The sequence below is a fragment of the Geotrypetes seraphini genome, chromosome 7 (genome assembly GCF_902459505.1).
Source record: "Geotrypetes seraphini chromosome 7, aGeoSer1.1, whole genome shotgun sequence".
In the NCBI taxonomy this organism is placed as follows: Eukaryota; Metazoa; Chordata; class Amphibia; order Gymnophiona; family Dermophiidae; genus Geotrypetes; species Geotrypetes seraphini.
This window is the reverse complement of record NC_047090.1, coordinates 120,329,519-120,352,147: the sequence shown is the minus strand read 5'-3', so window position 1 is coordinate 120,352,147 and position 22,629 is coordinate 120,329,519. Positions and strand designations below refer to the sequence as shown.

Genomic DNA, 22,629 nt, shown 5'->3' with positions numbered 1-22,629 from the left:
CCACACTCCTTGCTAAGCTCTGCATCCTGTCCCCCCTCCCTGCCAGGTTCTGTACCCTGTCCCCCCTCTGGTGGTCTAGTGGCAGGCCGAGACAGGGCAGGCAGGCCTAGTGGCTGGCAGGCAAGTAGGAACAGGGCGCAGGGCAGACAGGCCTAGTAGCAGGCAGGTAGGAACAAGACAGGCAGGCCTCCCCCCAGGCAGGCAGGCCCTACCTCGCCCTCCTTATTTTTAATTCGGCCGCCCCCCGCATACCTATTTTTAATTAGGCAGGGCAGCTCCCGGCCTCCCTCTCCCACCACCGTAACCTGCCTCGTTAGCCACGTCAGTTATCAGTGCACCAGGCAGCCGCGTCCAGCAAGGGAGGGCCTCAGAATTTACAAAAAGGTAACAGGAGGGGTTTGGGTATTCGCTTCATAAGACGCACTCTTATTTCCACCCCCTTTTTAGGGGTGGAAAAAGTGTGTCTTATTGAGCAAAAAAATACAGTAGGTTTTAATGGTCAACATTCTCAATGGAGAAGTGCAAATAGTGCGGTTCCCTGGGATCTAAGCTTTATAACATATTTATCAATAATTAAATTTGCAGATGACACAAAGTTGTTAAATCGCAAGAGGATTATGAAAAATCGTAAGAGGACCTTGTGAAACTGGGCATCAAAATGACAGATGACATTTAATGTGAGCAAGTGCAAAGTGATGCATGTGGGAAAGAGGAATCAGAACTATAGCTATGTGATGCAAGGTTTCATGTTAGGAAGCACCACCCAGGAACAGATCTAGGTGTTATTGTTGAGGATATGTTGAAACCCTCAGCTCAGTGTGTGTGGTGGTAGCAGCTAAGAAAGCAAATAGAATGTTAGGAATTATTAGGAAAGGAATTGAAAACAAAGATGAAAATGTTATAATGTCTTTGTATCTCTCTATGCTATGGCCACATCTCGAATACTGTGTGCAGTTCTGGTCGCCATATCTCTAAAAAGAGATGGCTCAGGAGTAGTGCTGCCTGATTCAGGAAAAAAAAATTTCGATTCAGCCTATTGAATTGGTTTTGATTCAATTTTCCTGCCCAATTGGGTGTTTTGCTTTTTTTCCCAAACATCCTGGTGGGTTTATTTTACAGCCTCTTCACCCCCTTTGCCTTCTCCTAACCACACTGGCTCTGTGGTATAAACAAAATAAACAAACAAAAGACTTTTCCTCTCTCTGTTAAATCCTAGCTCAAGTTTGCGGTCTAACACCAGCTCTGGCAGGATACACATTTCAAATCTGACATATTGTAATCACAAAACAGAAAATAAAATTAGTTTTTCTACCTTTTGTTGTCTGGTCATTATTCAAATTTTGTTGGTCTCAGGCTCTGGTTGTCTTCTGATAACTTGCTTGCCTGGGTCTCCTCCTTTCTTCTTTCTCCATGCTAACCATCCATCTTTCATCTCTTTGAGGCTTGGAACAGCCACAAAGATGACCATAAAAAGTGCCACAAGGCGGTGAGAGAAGCCAAAGGGACTATGAGGAAAAGTTAGCGCAAGAGGCCAAAAACTTCAAACCCTTTTTTAGATACGTTAAAGGAAAGAAACCTGCCAAGGAGACAGTGGCCCTCTCGACGACCAAGGAAGAAAAGGATACATCAAAGAAGACAAACAGATTGCAGACAGATTAAATTCCTTTTTTGCATTTTTCTTTACCAAAGAAGACGCCACATCAATACCCGAAACAGTGAAAGTATTCAAGGGAGAAATAGAGGAGAGCCTCACCACAGTGGAGGTGGATCTGGACCAGATATACTATCAGATTGACAAACTAAAAAGTGACAAATCTCCTGGCCCAGATGGAATTCACCAGAGAGTATTAAAGGAACTAAAGGTAGAAATCAGAGAACTACTGCAATCCCTCGCTAAAATGTCAATTAGAACCGGACGGATACCGGAGGACTGTAAGTTAGCGAACGTCATCCCAATCTTCAAAAAAGGATCAAGAGGAGAGCCGGGAAACTATAGACCTGTGAGTCTTACATCGGTCCCTGGGAAAATGGTCGAGGCTTTGATCAAAGATAGCATAGTCCAGCATCTGGATACCCATGAACTGCTGAGAGGTAGTCAGCATGGATTCAGGAAAGGGAAGTCGTGCTTGACGAACTTGCTTCAGTTTTTCGAGACGGTGAACAAACGAGTCAACAGCGGAGAACCGGTGGACATAATATACTTGGACTTCAAGAAAGCGTTCGACAAAAAACCACACGAGAGACTTCTCAGAAAACTACAAAGTCATGGAATAGAAGGGGATATATTTAGATGGATAGGAAAGTGGCTGGAAAACAGAAGACAGAGAGTGGGCATAAATGGGAAATACTCGGACTGGAAAGTAACTAGCGGTGTGCCTCAGGGCTCGGTTCTTGGGCCTATCTTGTTCAATATCTTCGTAAATGACCTGGAAGAAGAAATGACCAGTCTTATCATCAAGTTTGCAGATGAAAACAAAGCTATGCCGGGCAATCAGGTCGCATAAAGACAGCGAGGAACTCCAGAGAGATTTGAACCAACTTGAGAGATGGGCAGAGAATTGGCAGATGAGTTTTAATGTAGAAAAATGCAAAGTGATGCACCTGGGCAGGAAAAACAAGGAGCATGAGTATAAACTGTTAAGTATAACACTGGGGAAGAGTGAACAAGAAAAGGACCTGGGGGTACTGATAGACAGGACCCTGAAGCCGTCGGCTCAATGCGCAACGGTGGCAAAGAAAGCAAACACGATGTTAGGCATGATAAAGAAGGGAATCATGAGTAGATCGAAGGAGGTCATAATGCCGCTTTATAGAGCATTGGTCAGACCACATTTGGAATACTGTGTCCAATACTGATCTCCATACCTGAAGAAGGATACAACACTGTTGGAGAGGTTGCAAAAGTTAGTAAAAGGTATGGAAAACTTGAGCTACAATGATCACCTCAGAAAACTGGGATTATTCACCCTCGAGAAGAGAAGACTGAGAGGGGATCTGATAGAGACTTTTAAAATACTAAAAGGAGTCGATAAAATGGAGCAAGCTCACTCACCAGCAGGGGGAAAGGATGGTGAGCAAGTAACAACGTAATTCACATTGTCAAATGTGACTCGGACAAGAGGTCATGGACTGAAGCTGAGAGGGGACATGGCCAGGACAAATGTCAGAAAGATCTGCTTCGCACAGCGAGTGGTGAACACCTGGAACTCTCTCCCGGAAGAGGTGGTGGAGGAAACCACCATTCTAGGATTTAAGGAAAAATTGGATGCACATCTTCTTGCAGGACACATTGAGGGATACGAGTGACTAAGGTATTCGCTGGGGTACGCCTGGCTGAGCCTCCGTGTGTGCGGATCACCGGACTAGATGGACCCCCAGGTCTGATCCGGTGCAGGCATTTCTTATGTTCTCTGTCCTCCCCTTCCGTTTCTCTTCCCTCCCCAGGAGATCTGGCATCTTTCCTTTTTTTCGTCTCCCTCCACAGATCCACCTTTTCTTAACTACCCTTTCATCCAGTATCTCTCCTTCCTTCCCCACCATCCCAGGGTCCACCATCTCTCCCTTTCTTTTCCAACTACCCTCCTATCCAGTATCTCTATCCCCCCCTCCACACCATCCCTTGCGTCCAACTTCTCTCCCTTTCTGTTCCTTCCCTCCCTAAATCCCATAGTTCATCATCTCTCTCCCTCTCCTCTATTTTCAGACCCATTTCTTCCTCCTCAAAGTCTGGCATATGCATCTCTCTTTGAACCCCCCTTCCCTCCCCCCGTGTACTTCTATACCAAGGCCCCCCCTCCCGTGAAGGTCTGTCCCCCCTTGAAGGTCTGTCCCCCCCCCCCCCCCCGAAGGCCTGCACCTCACCCCTAAAGGCCTGTGCCACCATCCCTGAAGGCCTGTTTCCCCCTTGAAGGCTTGTCCACCCCCTTAAAGGTCTGCATCCTACCCCTGAAGGCCTGCCTGTCCCCCCCCTTGAAGACCTGTCCCCCCCCTCGAAGGCCTGCCTGTACCCCCTGAAGGCCTGTCCCCTCCTTGAAGGCCTGCTTCCCCCCCTTGAAGGCCTATCCCACCCCTAAAGGCCTGCCCCCCCCTTGAAGGCCTATCCCATCCCTGAAGGCCTGCCTGTCCCCCCCACCCTTCAATTTGGTTATATGACAGTTTTTAAATGTTTCACATCTTACTGTTGCTGTGAGTTAATTTGTACATAAATATGCATTAATAAAGATTGACTTGATTGACTCATCATATTGGTTCTTGTCAACACACCCACAGTTATCTCCTACAGCTGATCAGGTAGCAATATCCTCTGATTTCAAATACTGTGCATCATTAAATAATGTGTAAATATTCCAGAAGAGGAGACCAACATTACAGTCTCAAAGGCATACTTGAAAAGCTTCTGTGAGATTGGATTAATAGACCATGTGATCATTTAAAGGGGGGGGGAAGTAAAGTATGGTGAAAACCCAATTTTGTAGCTAGAATGTTTTAAGAAAACTGACCCCCCCCCCACCCTTTTTCTATTATTTTTTTTACACGTGTTTTTGTTGAAAGAACCTATTTGGAAGGGTTGGCACAACTGTCCATTTGCTTGTGCATACTAAAAACAAACCTATGTGTAATGTAGAGCAGAAGCCAGTAGTAAGAAAGATGGTAGCAAGGAGTTCAGCTTCACCACCAGGAAGAAATTGGTTCTGAGGACTGTGTGCTACAGGAAGAGTAGAGCAGTGAGCACAACAGGAAGCCCAAACCCTGTAGCACAAAGGTGGTTAATAAATCCCAATAAAGAGAGAGGTAGCCTGCATAGGGACTCCCCTGAAGTACAAATGCAGGGAAAGGGGTTTTAGAGGTGGGGACTTTGGCTCTGGCTGCAGAAACCTTCAATTTTCACTTTTGGAGACCCCCTGATTTTCCCCATAGGCCATTTAATGCCTGCCTGCTTCAGTTTAGGAGTACAGCTGTGACAAATGGAGAAGAACTCTGCCTCACAGATTTGCTGGACGAACTTGGTCTTCAGGCTGCCAGCTGGACTGATATTGGACTGAACCTCAACCCTTGGAAAACCTCACACTGTGAAGGGGAAGAGGGCCACACAGCTGGCCCAATATTAAGCCAGGATGTAGCCAAACAGCCTGTGCTCAATCTCCTGATAAATAGGAATATAAGAAACTATGCAGGGGACGGCCCCTGAGCTCCAAAAAAAAAAAAATACAAAAGCAGGCTGGCTAGCTAAAGGTCCCTAATGGCTGATCCTGTTAGCTGTAGCCTTCCTGATCATGCGTTTGTGTCTTCTCCCAGGCAGAGATCCCAAACCTTCAATCGAATACTAAGAAAAAATACCCAAAAATAATAAACCGCAGAACAGAAACACTTCTGAGCAACTTGCTTGCAGGAAAAAAAAACTGAGGAGACAGGAGCAGCTTCCTGGGAAGGAGGAGGAGTTCAAAGATGATTGACAGCATTCTGCAAGCAACTTGCAGATTCAGATGCGTAACTCTAGTGTTCAGGACTACCAGACACATTGTACTAGAACAGAGCTCAGGATAAGACATCCTATCAGTCCTTCTAATCAATAACTGGACTGGGATACTGACACAGATAAGAATAAACTAAGATGATCAAAATAATGAATGAAGATACATAACACATGATGTCTACCAAGAACACCATCCAGAAACTAAATCTGGTTGATTGATTTACTGAGTAGTTACAAACCAGTACTATGGTTATCACATTTATGGGGAAAAAACTATTCCAACTGCCTCTATCAGCAAGGCTTCCCATGTTTGTAAAAGCAGCCTATGGTAGAACAGGGTTGGAACAATGAAAATATACATGAATTTGGTAGCAACACTTACCTTGTACAAATGCAAGTATTTGCTCATACTGCTCTTTTGCTTGGCTTTCCTTGACCAAATCGATCTTATTCTGCAGAATCAGAATATGCTTCAATTTCATAATTTCTATAGCAGCTAGATGTTCAGAGGTCTGAGGCTGAGGACAGGACTCATTACCAGCTAGAAGTAAATAACAGAATGTAGCATTGTGAGAACTACTAAAATTTTACAGGATATGTCCTAAATTAAAGCAAAACAAAAATTTTATTCAGTAAAACAAAGCAGTAAAATTATTGGAATGAACATTCTTAATTTTGACATTTTTTGTTCCAACTATAAGAAAAAAAACTTATTACCTATCAACAGCAGAGCAGCATCCATAACTGCAGCACCGTTCAGCATGGTTGCCATCAAAATATCATGGCCTGGACAATCCACAAAGGAAACATGCCTGTTATACAACACGAAGAATAACAACAGCCATGAATTATTATGTATGGTCTCCCACAACTCTCATAATGGCCAACCCAGGAGAACCGAGATCCTATAGAGGCTTAGCCATCACCTTGATGGATGAAAAGTGCTCTCTCATGTTCTCTGTCCAGTACTGATATAGCAGAATTTTTTGTTTTGTATAATATTGTAAGATGGTAACAGAAATACTAAAAAAAAAACTGTTGTTAAATGTTCTTACAGAGAGCAAATGAAAAAAAAAGTTATAGGACATTCATAGCAGTCTCCGATAATGTTAACATACCAACCAACCAACCACCGATGCCTTGCTTAGTACATGTTTAAAAGTAACCAGTTTATAAAATTACATACTTTTAGAAATGGGTGAACAGATAACAGATAAGCTACATTTAAAAATCTAGTACCAGTCACCTGACTAGTTTGAAATTCCCTCTGGTTCCAGTAATATCTGTAGGGAACTCATCTGGAGTGCTACTTCCACACGACCTATAACACTCTGGCCGGGAACAACTTGGGTCATCAAGTTTGTAAATCTATAAATGGAAGGCAATAAATGAGAAATATTGCATCCAGTATCACTTGTTCATATATAGATATGTACTCTCCCCTCTCTCTCATTATCAAATGGTAAATTGTTTTGCAGTGCTATATTGGAGCCTATCTGGAGAGTCTGTGACCTCAAAGCCTCACCAACCAATCAGCAGTAGCACTGGATGGCAAGACATTTAAAGGGCTCAACTGCTACCTAAATATTAATAAAAATCAGCATATAGTCCTTAATAGCACCTCTCTCTCCATCCCATGACTTCTAGCAGAGAAACACAAAAATTATGCTGTGTTTTGTGTCCTTTCAGATTGTAAAGGACAATCAACCAAAGAAATGTACAGTAGTACCTTGGATTACGAGTATAATCCGTTCCAGGAGCATGCTCGTAATCCAAAATGCTCGTTTATCAAAGCGAGTTTCCCCATAGGAAATAATGGAAACTCGCTTTGATGCGTTCCCCCCCCCCCCGAGAACCGGCATTGCTCCCCTCGAAGGTCCCCCCCTGCGATCCGGCACCCCCCCTGCCTCGAACCGGCACCCCCCCCTGCCATGATCCGACCCCCCCGACACGATTGGGCACCCCCCAACACGATCCGACTTCCCCCCGACACGATTGGGCACCCCCCTGACACGATCCGACATCCCCCCCGACACAATTGGGCACCCCCCCCGCCGCTTCTTACTCTCATCTGGGAACTCTAGAAGATCGGACTCCTCGTCTGCTGGGCCTTGAGCATGCTCAGATGCTCAAGGCCCAGCAGACGAGGGCCGATCTTCAAGAGTGCCCAGATGAGGGTAAGAAACGGTGGGGGGGTGCCCAATTGTGTCGGGGGGGGGTCGGATCATGTCGGGGGGGGGGTGCCCAATTGTGTCGGGGGGGGGGGGTCGGATCGTGTCGGGGGGGTGCCCAATTGTGGCGGGGGGGGGGGTCGGATTGTGGCGGGGGGGGGGTGCCCAATCGTGGCGGGGGGGATCGGAGCGTGGCGGGGGGGTGCCGGTTCGAGGCAGGGGGGTGCTCGTAAATCGAGCCATGCTCGGTTTCCGAGGCACCGATTTTGCAAATGTTTTCCTTGTCTTGCAAAATATTCGCAAACCGGTGCACTCGTAAACCGAGGTACCACTGTATCTGTTTTCATACCCCTACTATGAAAAACTCTGCCAGTCTTCAATGAATTTAATTTAATTCTTATATACCGCTAATGATGCATTAAAAGATACAATAAATAAAAATAAATAAGATAGGTACTTGGAAGACAGGACAAGCTGGAAAAGTATACATTTGGGGCTGGATTCTGTTTAGGACGCCCGTCCCAGGTGTTCTATAAAGAATCTGAACAAAATCCGCCCAAATTAAACCCGATTCTGTAAACGACTATCGCCCAACCCCTCCTGCCCACAGAACCCACGATCGCTGGCAGGAGGGTAACCTACCCCTCCTGGACTCCCCCCCCCCCAACGAAACCCCCCTCGGGCTCACCCGGAAGTTGGCTGGATGAGTCTTCGCACCATCCGGCCAGCAGGCCCGCCTCCGTCCAAATGCCCCTCCCCTGCCCAACCCACAGGATCCTAGGACCTAAGGCCCCTCCTATGGCGAGAGAGGCCTTAGGCACCTGGGCCAATCCGACCCTATGATCCTGTGGGTTGGGCAGGGGAGGAGCTTAGCCTTAGGCAAGCTTAGGGGCCTCCCTAGGCTCCCGGAGGCGCATTCAATATAGGCAACCTGCCTGGGGAACATTTTTTTTTAGAAAACGTGCCTCCTGATTGGCTGATTAGATAGCTGTAGGATGCCTATAGCTGCCTACAATCGAGACATACTTTGCAGAATCGGGGCTTTGGTGCATTTTATTGTGCTATTTCAATATTTTTATTGATGTGCTATGGAGCTCGTATAACGTGAATGGCATTCCTGGCTGAGTGAGAGGAGCTGGCATTATAACATAGCATAAGCAGCTTTAAGGAACAATAAAACTATTTTGTTTTCTATAGACTAAGTTAAATTATTAGGGGTTTAGAAGAGATTAAATTACCTATAAAAAACTGGTGCAAATCCCTTAGAGCTGTTGGAGAATGGAGATGTAATATTAATATCAGAGCAGAGCACAACACAGCACAAAGAAAGATTAGGTTCTTACCTAGATAAGCTTCTTTCTTGTAGATGTGTCTAGTAGTCCTGAACACTAGGGTTTTGCATCTGAACCTACCAGTTGCTTGCAGAATGATGTCAATCATCTTTTGAACTCTGCCTCTTTCCCAGGGAGCTGCTCCTGCCCCCTCAGTTTCTACAAAAGCAATCAACTAGCACTGTAATGACATACATAACTGGAAGTAGGGAAACAGGGAAAAATCCAAAACACTACAATTCTATTCTGCTCTGTAACAAACACATCCCTTAACATTGTAACATTAAACTAACTGATCAAAAATGGTACAAAAACTGTATGCAACCAGCACTAATCTTATACAGAACTTGCATGACCTGCTATCAAGAAGAGACTTAATCCAGTCCTTACGTTCTTGAGCAGTTTTCTTTTCTTTTTTTAATCTCTCAGTTCATTTGAGAGACAAGAGAATTCTCCAAATTCAGACTCATCTTTAGGTAGAAGGCAGGCAAAGCCCACTGACAGGGCGAGGCTTCAGGACCACTAGACACATCTACAAGAAAAAAAGATTATCGAGGTAAGAAACTAATCTTTATTTTTAGTGCACCTGAACCATAGAGATGCACCAAAGCAGTCACTGGAGCCTAGGATGGGCCTTCTGAGTCTGCCTTCAAAACAGAGGACCCAAAAGTGGCATCTTTCCTGGCTGCTACATACCCATTACCAGGTTCTATAGGGTGTATGATGGGTAGATCAAGTAAATGCTCTACAGATTTCCTCAGGCGAAAGTCTCCACCCATGAGGTAACAGCTCCTCTAGTGGAGTATGCTTTCAATGAGATAGGTGGCCGCTTATCGTAGCCCACAAATGCGTAAGAAATGGCCATTTTAATCCATCTGAAAATCGAGGATTTAGAAGCTGGCCTCCCTTTCTTGGCATGACTGATCAGAATAAAAAGGTGATCCGATATGTGAAAGTCATTGATAAATTTTAGGTACTGGAGAAGCACCGACTTCACATTCAACAAATACGCTTTATCCTTTTTCTTAGACCCCGTAGGGTAAAAAGCAAGCAAACAGACTATCTGATTGATATGGAAGGCAGAGACAACTTTTGGTAAAGACTCCGGAACCATGCATAAGGAGAGTCCCAACTTCCATAAACTTAAGGAATGGTTCCCTGCAGAACAGAGTTTGTAATTCAATTTGTCGACGTAAATCACCACCAGAAACACCATCTTGACTGTAAGATCCAGAACGGAAGCCTCCCATAAGGGCTCATATGGAGCTCTACTGAGACCTTGTAATAAGAAGCTAAGATTCCAGGAAGGGAAAGGGAGACGTACTAGAGGGCCCAACCAAAGAGTCCCTTTAAATGAACTGGGTGCTATTTGGCTGAGAGGCTGGAGAGCCTCTTTCCCCTCCTCTCCCCCCCCCCCACCCCCCAAGCTCAAAGATCTGCTATCTGCACCTTGAGTGATCTGACAAAATCTGCTGAAGTCTCTCTTGCAAAAAGTCCAGGACTACCGAAATCAGAACTCATAAGGGCTCTACATTATCTACAGCACACTAGTGGTGAAAGGACTTCCAGGCCTTCATATAGGCTGACACTATTGATGGCTTCTTAGCTCTAAGCAGAGTTGAAATGACCACGTCTGAGTAAACCTTGCTCCACAGGGCATCCCGTTCAAGAGCCACACCTAAGCCCAAAGTATTCTGGATTCTCGATAGGGACCGGATCCCAAGTGAGAAGATCCACTTGGACCAGCAGTCTGAAGCTTTCGCCCCTCTGGAGGTGAACTAGGTCCATATACAATAGTCTGCGAGTTCAATTGAGCGCCCCTAGGACTACCAACTCCAGATGACTTGCAATCCTGTGAAAAACTTGCCCTAGCATGGGCCATGGGGGAAACACAAATAAGATCCCTTTCTCCGGCCACGGTTGGACTAACCTGTCCAATCCCACGCTTCCAGCTCATTTCTTTGGCTGTAAAAGCGATCCACCTTTCTGTTTACAGTCAAGGCCATCAGATCCATCTGTGGATGCCCCCCCTCCCCCCCGCCGAACTATGGAATTGAACATCTGGGGGGACAGTGACAATCCTCTGGGTCGAAAGTCTGCCTGCATATTTTCCACTTCTATGTGTGTGGCTGAGAGGGCCTGTAAATGATATTCTGGCCACCGAAAGGAGTGGAGCTTCTAGGTGTTAACGGGGCTCTAGCGAGAGAGGAGAGACTTGGAGAAGCCTCATGTGTGCTCTTGCCCAAGGGACCATCTCTACGGCTGCCGCTATCAACCCCAGGACCTTCAGATAATGCCTTGCTGTGGTAGTCGGACTCTGCAGCAGTTCCAAAATCTGCTTCTGGAGATTCAATCTATGTGGCTCTGGAAGAAAGATCTGGCCCAATGCAATTCGAGGCTCGGAGTCAGCTCCAGCTGGCTCTTCTTGAAGTTGACTATCCATCCCAAGTCCTGAAGGAGTTGGATCACCCTTGAAACTGTCAGTTCACATTCATCCTTGGATGGGGCTCTGATTAGCCAATCATCCAAATATGGGTGCACCTGGATCCCTGTCTTGTGGAGGTGTGCTGTAACCACCATCACCTTGGTAAAAGTGTGAGATGCTATTGCAAGGCCAAAGAGGAGCACCGAGAACTGGAAATGCTACTCCAGCACAAGAAAACGCAAGTATCTCCTGTGGGCTGGAAAAATGGAAATGTGAATGTAGGCAAGAAACTCTCCCAGTATCACTGCTGCTATGACGAACCAAACAGTCTCCAGGAGGAAATGCGGCACTTTTAGTGCAGCATTGACTGACATGAGGTTCAGAATTGGCCTCCAGTCATCTTTCTTTGGTACGATGAAGTTTATGGCGTACCTGCCCAAGCCTAATTCTTCACTAGCTACCAGCTCTATGACATGAAGATCATAGAAACATAGAAGAAACATAGAAGATGACGACAGAAAAGGGCCATAGCCCATCAAGTCTGCCCACTCTAATGACCCACCCCCCTTGATTTTACCCCCCCTAGAGATCCCACATGTGTATCCCATTTCCTTTTAAAATCTAGCACACTGCTGGCCTCAATCACCTGGACCATTGCCTGGATTCTGAGGGCTCTCTCCGGCTGGTTGGCTGGAGAATCTACAAAAAGATCTGGAAGGGGGCACAAAACTCAATTTTGTAACCTTCTTGAACAACTTCTAGGACCCAATAGTCTGCACCTGAGTATAGACCTATCAGAAGGTTGAAAGCTTGCCCTCTATCTGGGTGGGGGGCTTGGCTCCTATCCTGGCATCATTGTGCTTTCTTGGAGGTTGGGGGAAGGACGAGAACCAGAGACTTGCTGTCTCCTACCCCTGCTGAACCTCTGCTATGACCCCTGAAAGGAACTCTGCATCGCTTGGCCTCCTGTATAAAGGGAAGAATCATAAGAACATAAGAATTGCTGCTGCTGAGTCAGACCCATGGTCCATCGTGCCAAGCAGTCCACTCCCGCGGTGGCCCTTTGGTCCAAGACCAGTGCCCTAATTGAGTCTAGCCTTACCTATGTACGTTCTGGTTCAGCAGGAACTTGTCTAACTTTGTCTTTAATCCCTTGAGGGTGTTGTCCCCTATAAAATCCTCCAGAAGAGCGTTCCAGATTTCTACTACTCTCTAGCTGAAGAAGAACTTCCTTATGTTTATACGGAATCTATCCCCTTTTAACTTTAGAGTGCGCCATCTCGTTCTCTCTACTTTGGAGAGGGTGAACAACCTGTCTTTATCTACTAAGTCTATTCTCTTCATTATCTTGAATATTTTGATCATGTCCCCTCTCAGTCTCCTCTTTTCAAGGGAGAAGAGTCCCAGTTTCTCTAATCTCTCACTGTATGGCAACTCCTCCAGCCCCTTAACCATTTTAGTTGCTCTTCTCTGGACCCTTATGAATAGTACTATGTCCTTCTTCATGTACGGTGACCAGTGCTGGACACATGGCCCACTACAGCGGCATGACAACCTTCTCCGATCTGTTTGTGATCCCCTTCTTAATCATTCCTAGCATTCTGTTTGCCCTTTTTGCCACTGCACATTGCACGGACGGTTTCATTGACTTGTCTATCAGTACTCCCAAGTCTCTTTCCTGGGGGTCTCTCCGAGTACTGCACCAGATATCCTGTATTCGTGTATAACATTTTTGCTACCGACATGCATCACCTTATATTTAAACCTCATTTGCCATGTTGCAGCCCATGTCACGTTGCAGGTCTTCACAATCCTTCTGTGTCTTCACTACTCTGAATATCTTTGTATCATTGCAAATTTAATCACCTTGCTCGTCGTACCAATTTCCAGGTCGTTTATAAATATGTTGAAGAGCACAGGCCCAAGCACCGAACCCTGCGGCACTCCACTCGTGACGCTTTTCCAGTCCGAGTACTGTCCATTTACCCCCACTCTCTGTTTCTCATCCACCAACCAGTTTTTAATCCACATGAGTATTTCACCCTCGATTCCATGGCTTGAAAATTCCCACACCCTGTACCCCAAGTCGTCCAGGGTATGCTGTCTGGCAAGACCTTAGGGCTACAGTCTAACGCTGGCCATCAAGTCATTCAGACCATTGTCAAATAGCATCTACTCTTGAAATGGAAGCCTGTTCAAAATGGCTTTAGAAGTTGAATCTCCTGCCCACTGTCTGATCCAGAGCATCCACCGGGCGGAGATGCATAGGCTGACAGCTTGTTCATAATTCTGATGATATCATAGAGAGCATCTGCTATATAATCCATCTGCTATATAATTCTATCCTCTTACTCTATGTCAGATGGAACTTCCTGGTCCTGCTCTGTGTACTCGTCTGGTCGGGACACATGCTGAGGGCACCTGGCATGCTGAACGCAGACTCCGAGGACCATTAGCAGTTCAAATAGGCATTTCACATAACATAACAAAAATTTATTTATATATCACAGTACCTTAGGAGTTCTATGAGGTTTACAAACGAAAATTGAAACAGCGACAATAAAAACAAATGACCTAGAAATTACAGAAATTACAAAAAGTAGGTTTTCAATAATTTCCTGAACAGCTAGTAAGAGACAGAGCTAACTAACAAATTTACAAACTCTTTATCACAAGAAGCTGCCTGAAAAGATAGGAGTTGTTGAAGATAGCTCTTGTATAAAACTCACAAAATCCAGTGTGAAGCCTTGTACTGGAGGTTTTGAGGACCCCAGCAGGAACATCCTGCCGGTCCTCCTAGGCTCTGTGGCCACCACACGTCTGCACTTAACCAACACACCTTTGCAGGGCTCTGTAAAGGCTCTCTTCCCTTGGGATCATGCCTCCGATGGATCCCCAGGCCTGAAGGACTGAGAGGAGGCTACACCCAAAGCTCTCGCCCCCACCCCCTTGCGCTCCATTGTGCACGGGACATGGACACTGCTCGGCTGGCCATCCAGCACAAACTTGGCATGATATAGGAGTAGAAGGCCTGAGGGATCCATCCCTGTCAATTCTAAGTAAAATTGAGGGGGTTTGAGGCAGATGGAAACTTTAGAAAAAAAGACTGTTTAAAATACAAGATGGCTGCCACCAGTAAAACTACACCAAAAACAGCTTGTGGGGATTTCCTTGAAGTATACAAAAAAAATGCAGTGAAAGGAGTTTTAGAGGTGTGAGACTTTGGCTCTGGCTGCAGAAACCATCAAATTTCATTTTTTTTAGACCTTCCCCCACCCCGATTTTCCCCATAGGCTATAATAGCCTTACTCACTATGCCATGTGCCTGCCTGCTTCAGCTTATGAATGCAACTGGGATAAATGGAGAAGAACTCTGCTAGACGAACTTAGTCTTCAGGCTGCCAGTCAGACTGAGCATCAACCCCCAGAAAACCTCACGCTGTAAAGGGGGAGAGGACCATGCAGCTGGCCCATTATTAATCCCAGCCAAGCTGGGAAGGACCCAAATAGCCTATGCTCAAGCTCCTAATAAATCAGGGATATGAGCAGCTATGCAGGGGATGGCACCTGAGCTCAAAAAAATACAAAATTAGGCTAGCTAGCTAGGTGTCCCCGAGGGCTGATCCTGCTAGCAGCATACTTCCACAGTGTAAGTCTGCGTCTTCTCCCAGGCAGAAGTCCCAACAAGTGAGAACCTCTGAGCATTAAGCCTCCAACTGAACACTTAGAAAAAAAAATACCCGAAAATAATAAAACCGCAGAGCCAAACAGAAACACTACTGAGCAACTTGCTTGCACAAAAAAACTGAGAGAACAGGTGCAGTTCTCTGAAAAGGAGGAGGAGTTCAAAATATGATTAACAGCATTCTGAAAGCAACTTGCAGGTTCAATTGCAAAACCCTAGCATTCCAGACCACTAGACACATTGCACTAGAAAAGTTGTTACAGTTAGAGAGAAAACCAACTGACAGCCATATTCACTGTAAATAGCCAAAGGAGTCTTCTAAATCTTATAAGCATCAACTAACCTTAGCATTGGCGTAACCCAGCTTGATTGTGATATTTCTTTCTAGTTCATTTTTAAACCGGACAGTGTGAACTCCAGAAATTGCTTTTACTACCGTTGATTTTCCGTGTGCTACATGACCGATGGTACCTAGGTTTTAAGCAAGCATAATCAAACTGTATCAGCTTAACATGTAGGAAACATTGCTTTGGGGAAAAAAACTCCACACATTGTGAAACATGATACATTTTAATACACATCCAAAATAGGGTGCAAGGGGAGGGGGGGATATTTCTGTCCTAATTTGACCCTAGAGTAGTTACACTTGGGATGGGAGGAAGGGTGGGAAGATATTATTAATATGAAGAGGGTTACTGAGCAAATAAATAGGTTACTGAGCAAATAAATGTCGCTCTGTTTTATTGAATAATCATTGAGTGAGGGGAGGGAATGAGTGGTTATATATATATATATAATTGTAAATGGATGTGCTTAAATTGATGTTTTAATAAACCCATGTAAACCGTTCTGAGCTCTCCTAGGAGAACGGTATAGAAAATTGAATGAATGAATAAATAAATAAATAAATATGTGTTATATATTCATGTATTGCACTTTTGAAGTATGGAAAATCAATAAAGAATTATTAAAAAAAAAAAAGAATACAATTGTGAAGTAAATGAGAACATATAGCTTCTTGACAAAGGGCCAGACATTCTATTTTTTAAAAAATCCATGTACCTTCAACTTGTTCTTAATCTTACATAAACAATATACTGTATATGCAACTCAAATGTACTTTGCAAATGCTAATGGTCAATTCAAACTAATCACATGTTCAAAGAAGCACTAGCAAGAGTACTCAAAATGCCTGGTTTTGTGTTTCTCTCGGTTTCCTCATAATTATTTATATTTTTTGGAATAAAGAAATTACTGTATTAAATTATTGCTACAACTCTCCAGAATCTGCTTTTTACTTACCGAAACTCATAGAAACGGAGAAATATGATGACAGATAAAGGCCAAATGGCCCATCTGAATATAAACCGAGGTTAGAAATTTGAGTTGTCATGGTGAACCAATCTATAAAAGACTACTCATCCTCCCTCCCCATTAGCTATCTTGTAAGTCACTAAACATAATAAAAAGATCTGTGTTGCATCTCATTTCCAAAAGCTCAGGCCAAAACCCAAAATATGGGAAAAATCTCACCACTGCGTTGTTGGAAAAAAATGTATTAAATCCAAAACCAACAGCAAAACCCTGGCAACGCAAATTAAAAAAAACAAACACCTTATACTCTGTACTTTGAATTTGACTGTGCTCAGAAGCGTAGATGAGAGACCAAAGTGAGGGTCTAGCCCAGAAAAGGGCAACTCCGGTCCTCGAGGGACGGGATCCAATCAGGTTTTCAGGATTTCCCCAATGAATATGCATTGAAAGCAATGCATGCAAATAGATGTCAAGCATATTCATTGGGGAAATCCTGAAAACCCGATTGGATTCTGGCCATCGAGGACAGAAGTTGCCCTTGTCTGGTCTAGCCCAAAACATACTATCTCTACCACCAAACTCTGACAGATCTTGCTTCAACATACCTTACCTCAGAACATCTGTGCCTGCTAACCAGTTCTACCGTTCACTGCAGATATGTTAATACCGGTTCATAGACAATTGTGCGCAATACCCATTCGTGACTATGATTTATTTTCTTAGACTCTGCAAAGAATGTGTTCTTAGTCACATTCTCTATAAGTTGTACGTTATTGATTCTATAGCTTTGTGTTTTGATCCTGTAGCATGTTATTGACTCTGTAATGTATGTATCTCTGTTCCTGAAAACTATGTATAGGTATCCTTGTAACCTGTTCTGGGCTCTTGGGGAGGACGGGCTATAAAAATAAATGTATACTCGAATATACCAAAGTAACATTTTTCCCCCCCCAAAAAAGGAGGAAAAAAGGTTGACTCAACCAGGGGAGGGGTGTTAATATTCAAGTGCAGTGCCATACCAGGCTATACACCCTCACTGCTCTGCATTCAGTTCCCTCACTCACTCTCCTGCCCTGCCAGTCTCTGCACCCAGCCCCCCATCCTCCTTGCCAGGTTCTGTACCCTTTTCCTCCTCCCTCCGATGCTTTGCAGGCCTCCACTGGGCCTACCATGAGACTGATCAGTACAATGTGCGGCGGCGGCGAAGAAAGCTAACAGGATGTTGGGCATGATTAAGAAGGGGATTACGAGTAGATCGGAAGAGGTCATAATGCCGCTTTACAGAACAATGGTCAGACCGCATTTGGAATACTGTGTCAACACTGGTCTCCATACCTTAAGAAAGATATAACTCTGCTGGAGAGAGTGCAGAGGCGAGCCACAAAACTCGTCAAAGGGATGGAGCATTTGGATTACAAAGATCGACTCAGGAAACTGGGACTGTTTACCCTCGAGAAGAGAAGACTGAGGGGGGATATGATAGAGACTTTTAAAATATTAAAAGGATTTGATAAAATGGACCAAGAAACAGCATTACTAACATTTTCAAATGTGACACGGACTAGAGGTCATAGCCTGAAACTGAGTGGCAGTAGGTACAGGACAAATGTCGGGAAGTTCTGTTTCGCGCAACGCGTGGTGGGTGCTTGGAATGCACTCCCCGGGGTGGTTGTGAAGGAGACTACTGTATTGGGATTCAAGCGCAAGTTGGATGCACACCTTCTTGCATATCATATTGAGGGATACGGTAATTTTGGGTCTCCAAAAAGGAGTACTTAAATGGGCCGCCGCGGGTGTGGATTGCTGGACTAGATGGACCTTGGTCTGATCCAGCGAAGGCGCTTCTTATGTTCTTATGAGGGATCCCTCCTGCCTCCTTTCCCAACCCGATTCTAATTATTTTATCTCCCTCCCGCCTCCCCCGTGTAGTTTCAAGTTTATTAGGATTTTATATACCGCCTATCAAGCGGTTTTACAATCAGGTACTCAAGCATTTTCCCTCTCTGTCCCGGTGGGCTCACAATCTAGCTAATGTACCTGGGGCTATGGAGGACTGAGTGACTTGCCCAGGGTCACAAGGAGTAGCGCGGGGTTTGAACCCACAACCCCAGGGTGCTGAGGCTGTAGATCCAACCACTGCGCCACACACTCCTCCTTAAGTATCCCTGGTCCAGCAGTGAATCATAGCAGGAGCGACCTTCCTTTGCTCCTGCCCATGCAGAACCACTAGCAAAATATATTGTCCCATAGACTCAGCATTTTGTTATTCATGATTCTGCAGTTCGCGGACTTTCCCCGTAAATTATACTACTGCAAATAGCGAGAATGGACTGCGAGTGCCTATTTGTAATCCAGAAAGTATGTCTCATCATAATGTATATTGGCCTTCTACAAAGAGCGTGCCTTCAGGATCCTCAATATTTAATAGGCAAAAGGCATAAATTCATATTGTGAAGATATTAAGTAAAATATGCTGTTCAAATGTCCAAGTTTTCAAATGCTTGTTCAAGTTGAAACAAATGCTTCCAAGTTGTTACTGGTCAATGATAAGAAACATTGTATCAGCAAAAACATCAAAACTTATCTGTGGCTTTGTGCAGGCTATGTGCCGTGAAACCTTTTGAGTTTGAGAGGAGTTTCCCTAAACAGGGTTCTGAGGCTCTGTTTGATTCTAGCATTTATTTTTCCAGCTTATTTTGTAATAAATAGTGGGCAGGTGTCTGTACTGAGCCCGAGACCTCTGCTTTTTAACATACTTATCAATGACCTAGATAAGAGCTTGCAGTGATGGGGCAGAATAGGGATGGCGCTTGCGGTGACTGGGAAAATTTTTTTCACCGTGTCATTCTCTATTTCAAACATTTGAACATACACTTGGCTGACACCTTCTGCATACCCAGCTGCTTATGGATTATACACCCAACACATTCCCTTGATATCTGTAGTGTCTCAGCAATTGTTTTAGCCGATATTGGCTGATCTGCCAAAATCAGGTCATGGATAAGAACATAAATAAGCAGTGACTCTGCTGGGTCAGACCAGAGGTCCATCAAGCCCAGCATTCCGCTTATGTGGCGGCCCATCAGGTCCAGAAACCTGTATTTAACCCTCTATCTATACCCTTCTATCTCCTTTTCCTTCAGAAAATTGTCCAAACCCTTCTTGAACTCCAATACCGTACCCTGTCTTATCACACCCTCTGGAAGCGCATTCCAGGTGTCCACCACCCGTTGGGTGAAGAACTTTCTAGCATTGGTTCTGAATCTGTCCCCTTTTAATTTTTCCGAATTCCCTCTCGATCTTGTAGTTTTCTCAAGTTTTTTTATGCCCTTCATGATCTTGTAAGTCTCTATCATATCCCCTCTAAGTCTCCGCTTCTCCAGGGAAAAGAACCCCAGTTTCTCGTCTTTCAGCATATGAAAGGTTTTCCATACCTTTTATCAAATGCGTCGCACTCTTCTGAACCCTCTCGAGTATCGCCATATCCTTCTTTAGGTACGGTGACCAATATTTGACACAGTACTCCAGATGCGGGCGCACCATCGCCCGATACAACGGCAGGATAATTTATTTCGTTCTGGTTGCAATACCCTTCTTGATTATACCTAGCATTCTATTCGCTTTCTTAGAGGCCGCAATGCACTATGCCGACGGCTTCATTGTCTTGTCCACTATTACCCCCAAGTCCCTTTCTTGGGTACTGTCCTCCCATCGTGTAGCTGCACCTCGGGTTTCTGTTTCCTACGTGCAAGACTTTACATTTCTCTACATTGAACTTCATCTGCCATCTCATCGCCCACTCCCCTAGTTTGTTCAGGTCCCTTTGTAAATCTTCACAGTCCTCTTTAGTCCTAGCCCCATTAAATAGTTTGGTGTCATCTGCTAATTTTATTACTTCGCACTTCGTCAACAATTTCAGGAGTTGGTACCATTTGACTGCTGCATCTTTGGTTTCAAACTCTACATGCTGAAAGTTTGCACTACTTCTTCACTGTGGAGTATGATGGGCATTTGCCACTCAATGTTTGCATCATACATTCATAGATTGGAGTTTACTTCTGCAGGAATAGGAACTTCATGATGGCTTGGAGTTCCATACTTTTCCACACTTTTCACTGACATGGTTCAATCAATGATCTGAAACAATGTCAAACATAGCATTATGATTCTGCAAATTAGCACTTTGCAAAATAATATAACACTGTTCAGCTGCAGTGACAAAATAAACACTCCGAATTTAGGAAGTTGATTGGGCCGAGAACTTTTCAGCAGCCTCTCATATGTACTAATGGTACAGTCAAGCTGCCATTCCACGCCAAACATACATGACACCATACAGGATTTAGAATCAACAAAATACATTCTAGTCATAATCAAACATCATATCTCACCTATATTAATAGTGGCTTGTCTACTGATGATTTCTTGTGAAAGAGGGGTCAGTTTTGTAACATCCTGCAAAGAGATCACATTCAGTACACTTGCAATGAATCAATGCACATCACAAGACTAAAACTAAATGACTTCTTCATCAATGAATAAGGAAGAGGGTTATTTTGGCTTTGTGTACAGAACACCTTTCCCATGAACTTTGTGTAGAGAACACCTTTCCCATGAACTAGTGTAATATTCTTGAAAATACTGCATGAGTGAGGTAAGAAGATAACCAGAATAGAACAGACAAGTCCAAGAGAGCACACGAGATCAAGAAGATAAACTGCTGAAATGATAAACTGCTGAAAATAGCAAACAGGTCAAGGATTGTAAGAAGTGAGTCAAGGTCCCTGTTCTTGGCCACAAAGTGGTCACTGGAAACCTTGGTGAGGGCAAGTGTCTGAAGTTAACATAGAGATCAAAATGTATACTGAAATGGATTGAAATATGAAAATGTCAATTCAATAACATAATATATTTTTTTATATATACTGTAATGCATCCAACAGTTTTAGAGAGAAAGAGATTCTCCTCAGTTTCGTCCTCTATGATTTCAAGGATAGAGAAAGAGGGCTGTGTAAAGAACTCAAGTTATCAGTCTGGGTGGGATGTGAAAAAGGAGTAGACACTAGGGATCTGAGGAGGAAGGCAGAGTGGGAAGAGGTGACAAGGCTTTCAGGCAAGAAGTTAGCAAGGCTTTGCTCAGGCTTTTTCATCATTTAATATTTTTTGATACCAAGCATCTAATTTTACTGTGTCCTAGCCAAGTTTATGTTTAAAGCTTCTGAATTTAGGTTTTAACTAATAAACACCTTCACCTATTTTAATTTGCTTCGTTTATTGGATAAACAGTAGGGGAAAAAACACCACATCCCCTGGCTTGTCTTGTATCCTCCAACTCCTAAGTGACAAATGTACGTATCTAATTCTATGGAATAGCAATATTACCTATGGCATGAAAATACCAATAAATATAGATTGCTTGTACCTTCAGAACTCCTAAATAGCTGGAAAATACCTGCAATAAATGTACAATCTATAAACACTCTACTGAACTTTCACTGATTGGTTTAACTTCTGCAATCCTATACTTCTTGGATCACCGCAAATCTGTCCTCTTGTTTCACTAGATCTTACAGCAGCTTTCAATATGATCGATCACTCCCTACTACTTCAGAGACCTCACACGTTTAGGTATTTCTGGTACAGCCTTAAATTGGTTCTCCTCATACTTCGAAAAGCGATCTTACCAAGTGAAATTTGAGAACACTGTTTCTGAAATCTTCTCTCAAAAATATGGGATACCACAGGGCTCTATACTTTCACCGATACTTTTTAATCTCTTCTTTGCTCCACTACTGACTCTCGCTCAATCCATATGGCTTTACTGCCTTCGTTTACGTATATGACATTCAGCTTTTACATCCTTTGAACCCTAATACTCCAGGTGATGTTCAAGAAATAAACCGCAAACTCAATCAAACCAGCTTATGGCTGAATAAAAACATGTTTCCATTAAACAATCAAAAAACCAAAGGCGTTTTGTTTCCCAGCACAGATAAGGAAGTTTTAATTATGTCTATCTGTATTGAATCCACCTCAATACACATGGAAATGAAGATAAAGTTACTGGGGGGTTATCATCAACAATAAACTTATTTACTACAAACAGATAAGTTCAGTTGTCCAGAAATGCTTCTATAAATTAAAATTAATATGCTCAATTTATTCTCTCCTAGAACCTCCCTCTCTTAACATTCTTATCCATTCTCTGGTTGTTTAGAAACATAGAAGAT

General features: G+C 43.9%; 1 protein-coding gene across 1 annotated transcript in view; it reads right to left on the bottom strand.

The window, feature by feature from the left end:
* The window catches only part of LOC117363764 (eukaryotic translation initiation factor 2 subunit 3, X-linked), a 53,587-nt gene that overhangs the window by 25,982 nt on the left and 4,976 nt on the right, over positions 1 to 22,629 (bottom strand). The window contains exons 2-6 of the mRNA XM_033952039.1: positions 20,791 to 20,854; positions 15,429 to 15,556; positions 6,720 to 6,841; positions 6,191 to 6,285; positions 5,856 to 6,014 (exon numbers count right to left, since the gene is read on the bottom strand). Coding sequence (XP_033807930.1) covers positions 5,856 to 6,014; positions 6,191 to 6,285; positions 6,720 to 6,841; positions 15,429 to 15,556; positions 20,791 to 20,854 — 568 coding nt within the window. The remainder of the gene's footprint in view (positions 1 to 5,855; positions 6,015 to 6,190; positions 6,286 to 6,719; positions 6,842 to 15,428; positions 15,557 to 20,790; positions 20,855 to 22,629) is intronic.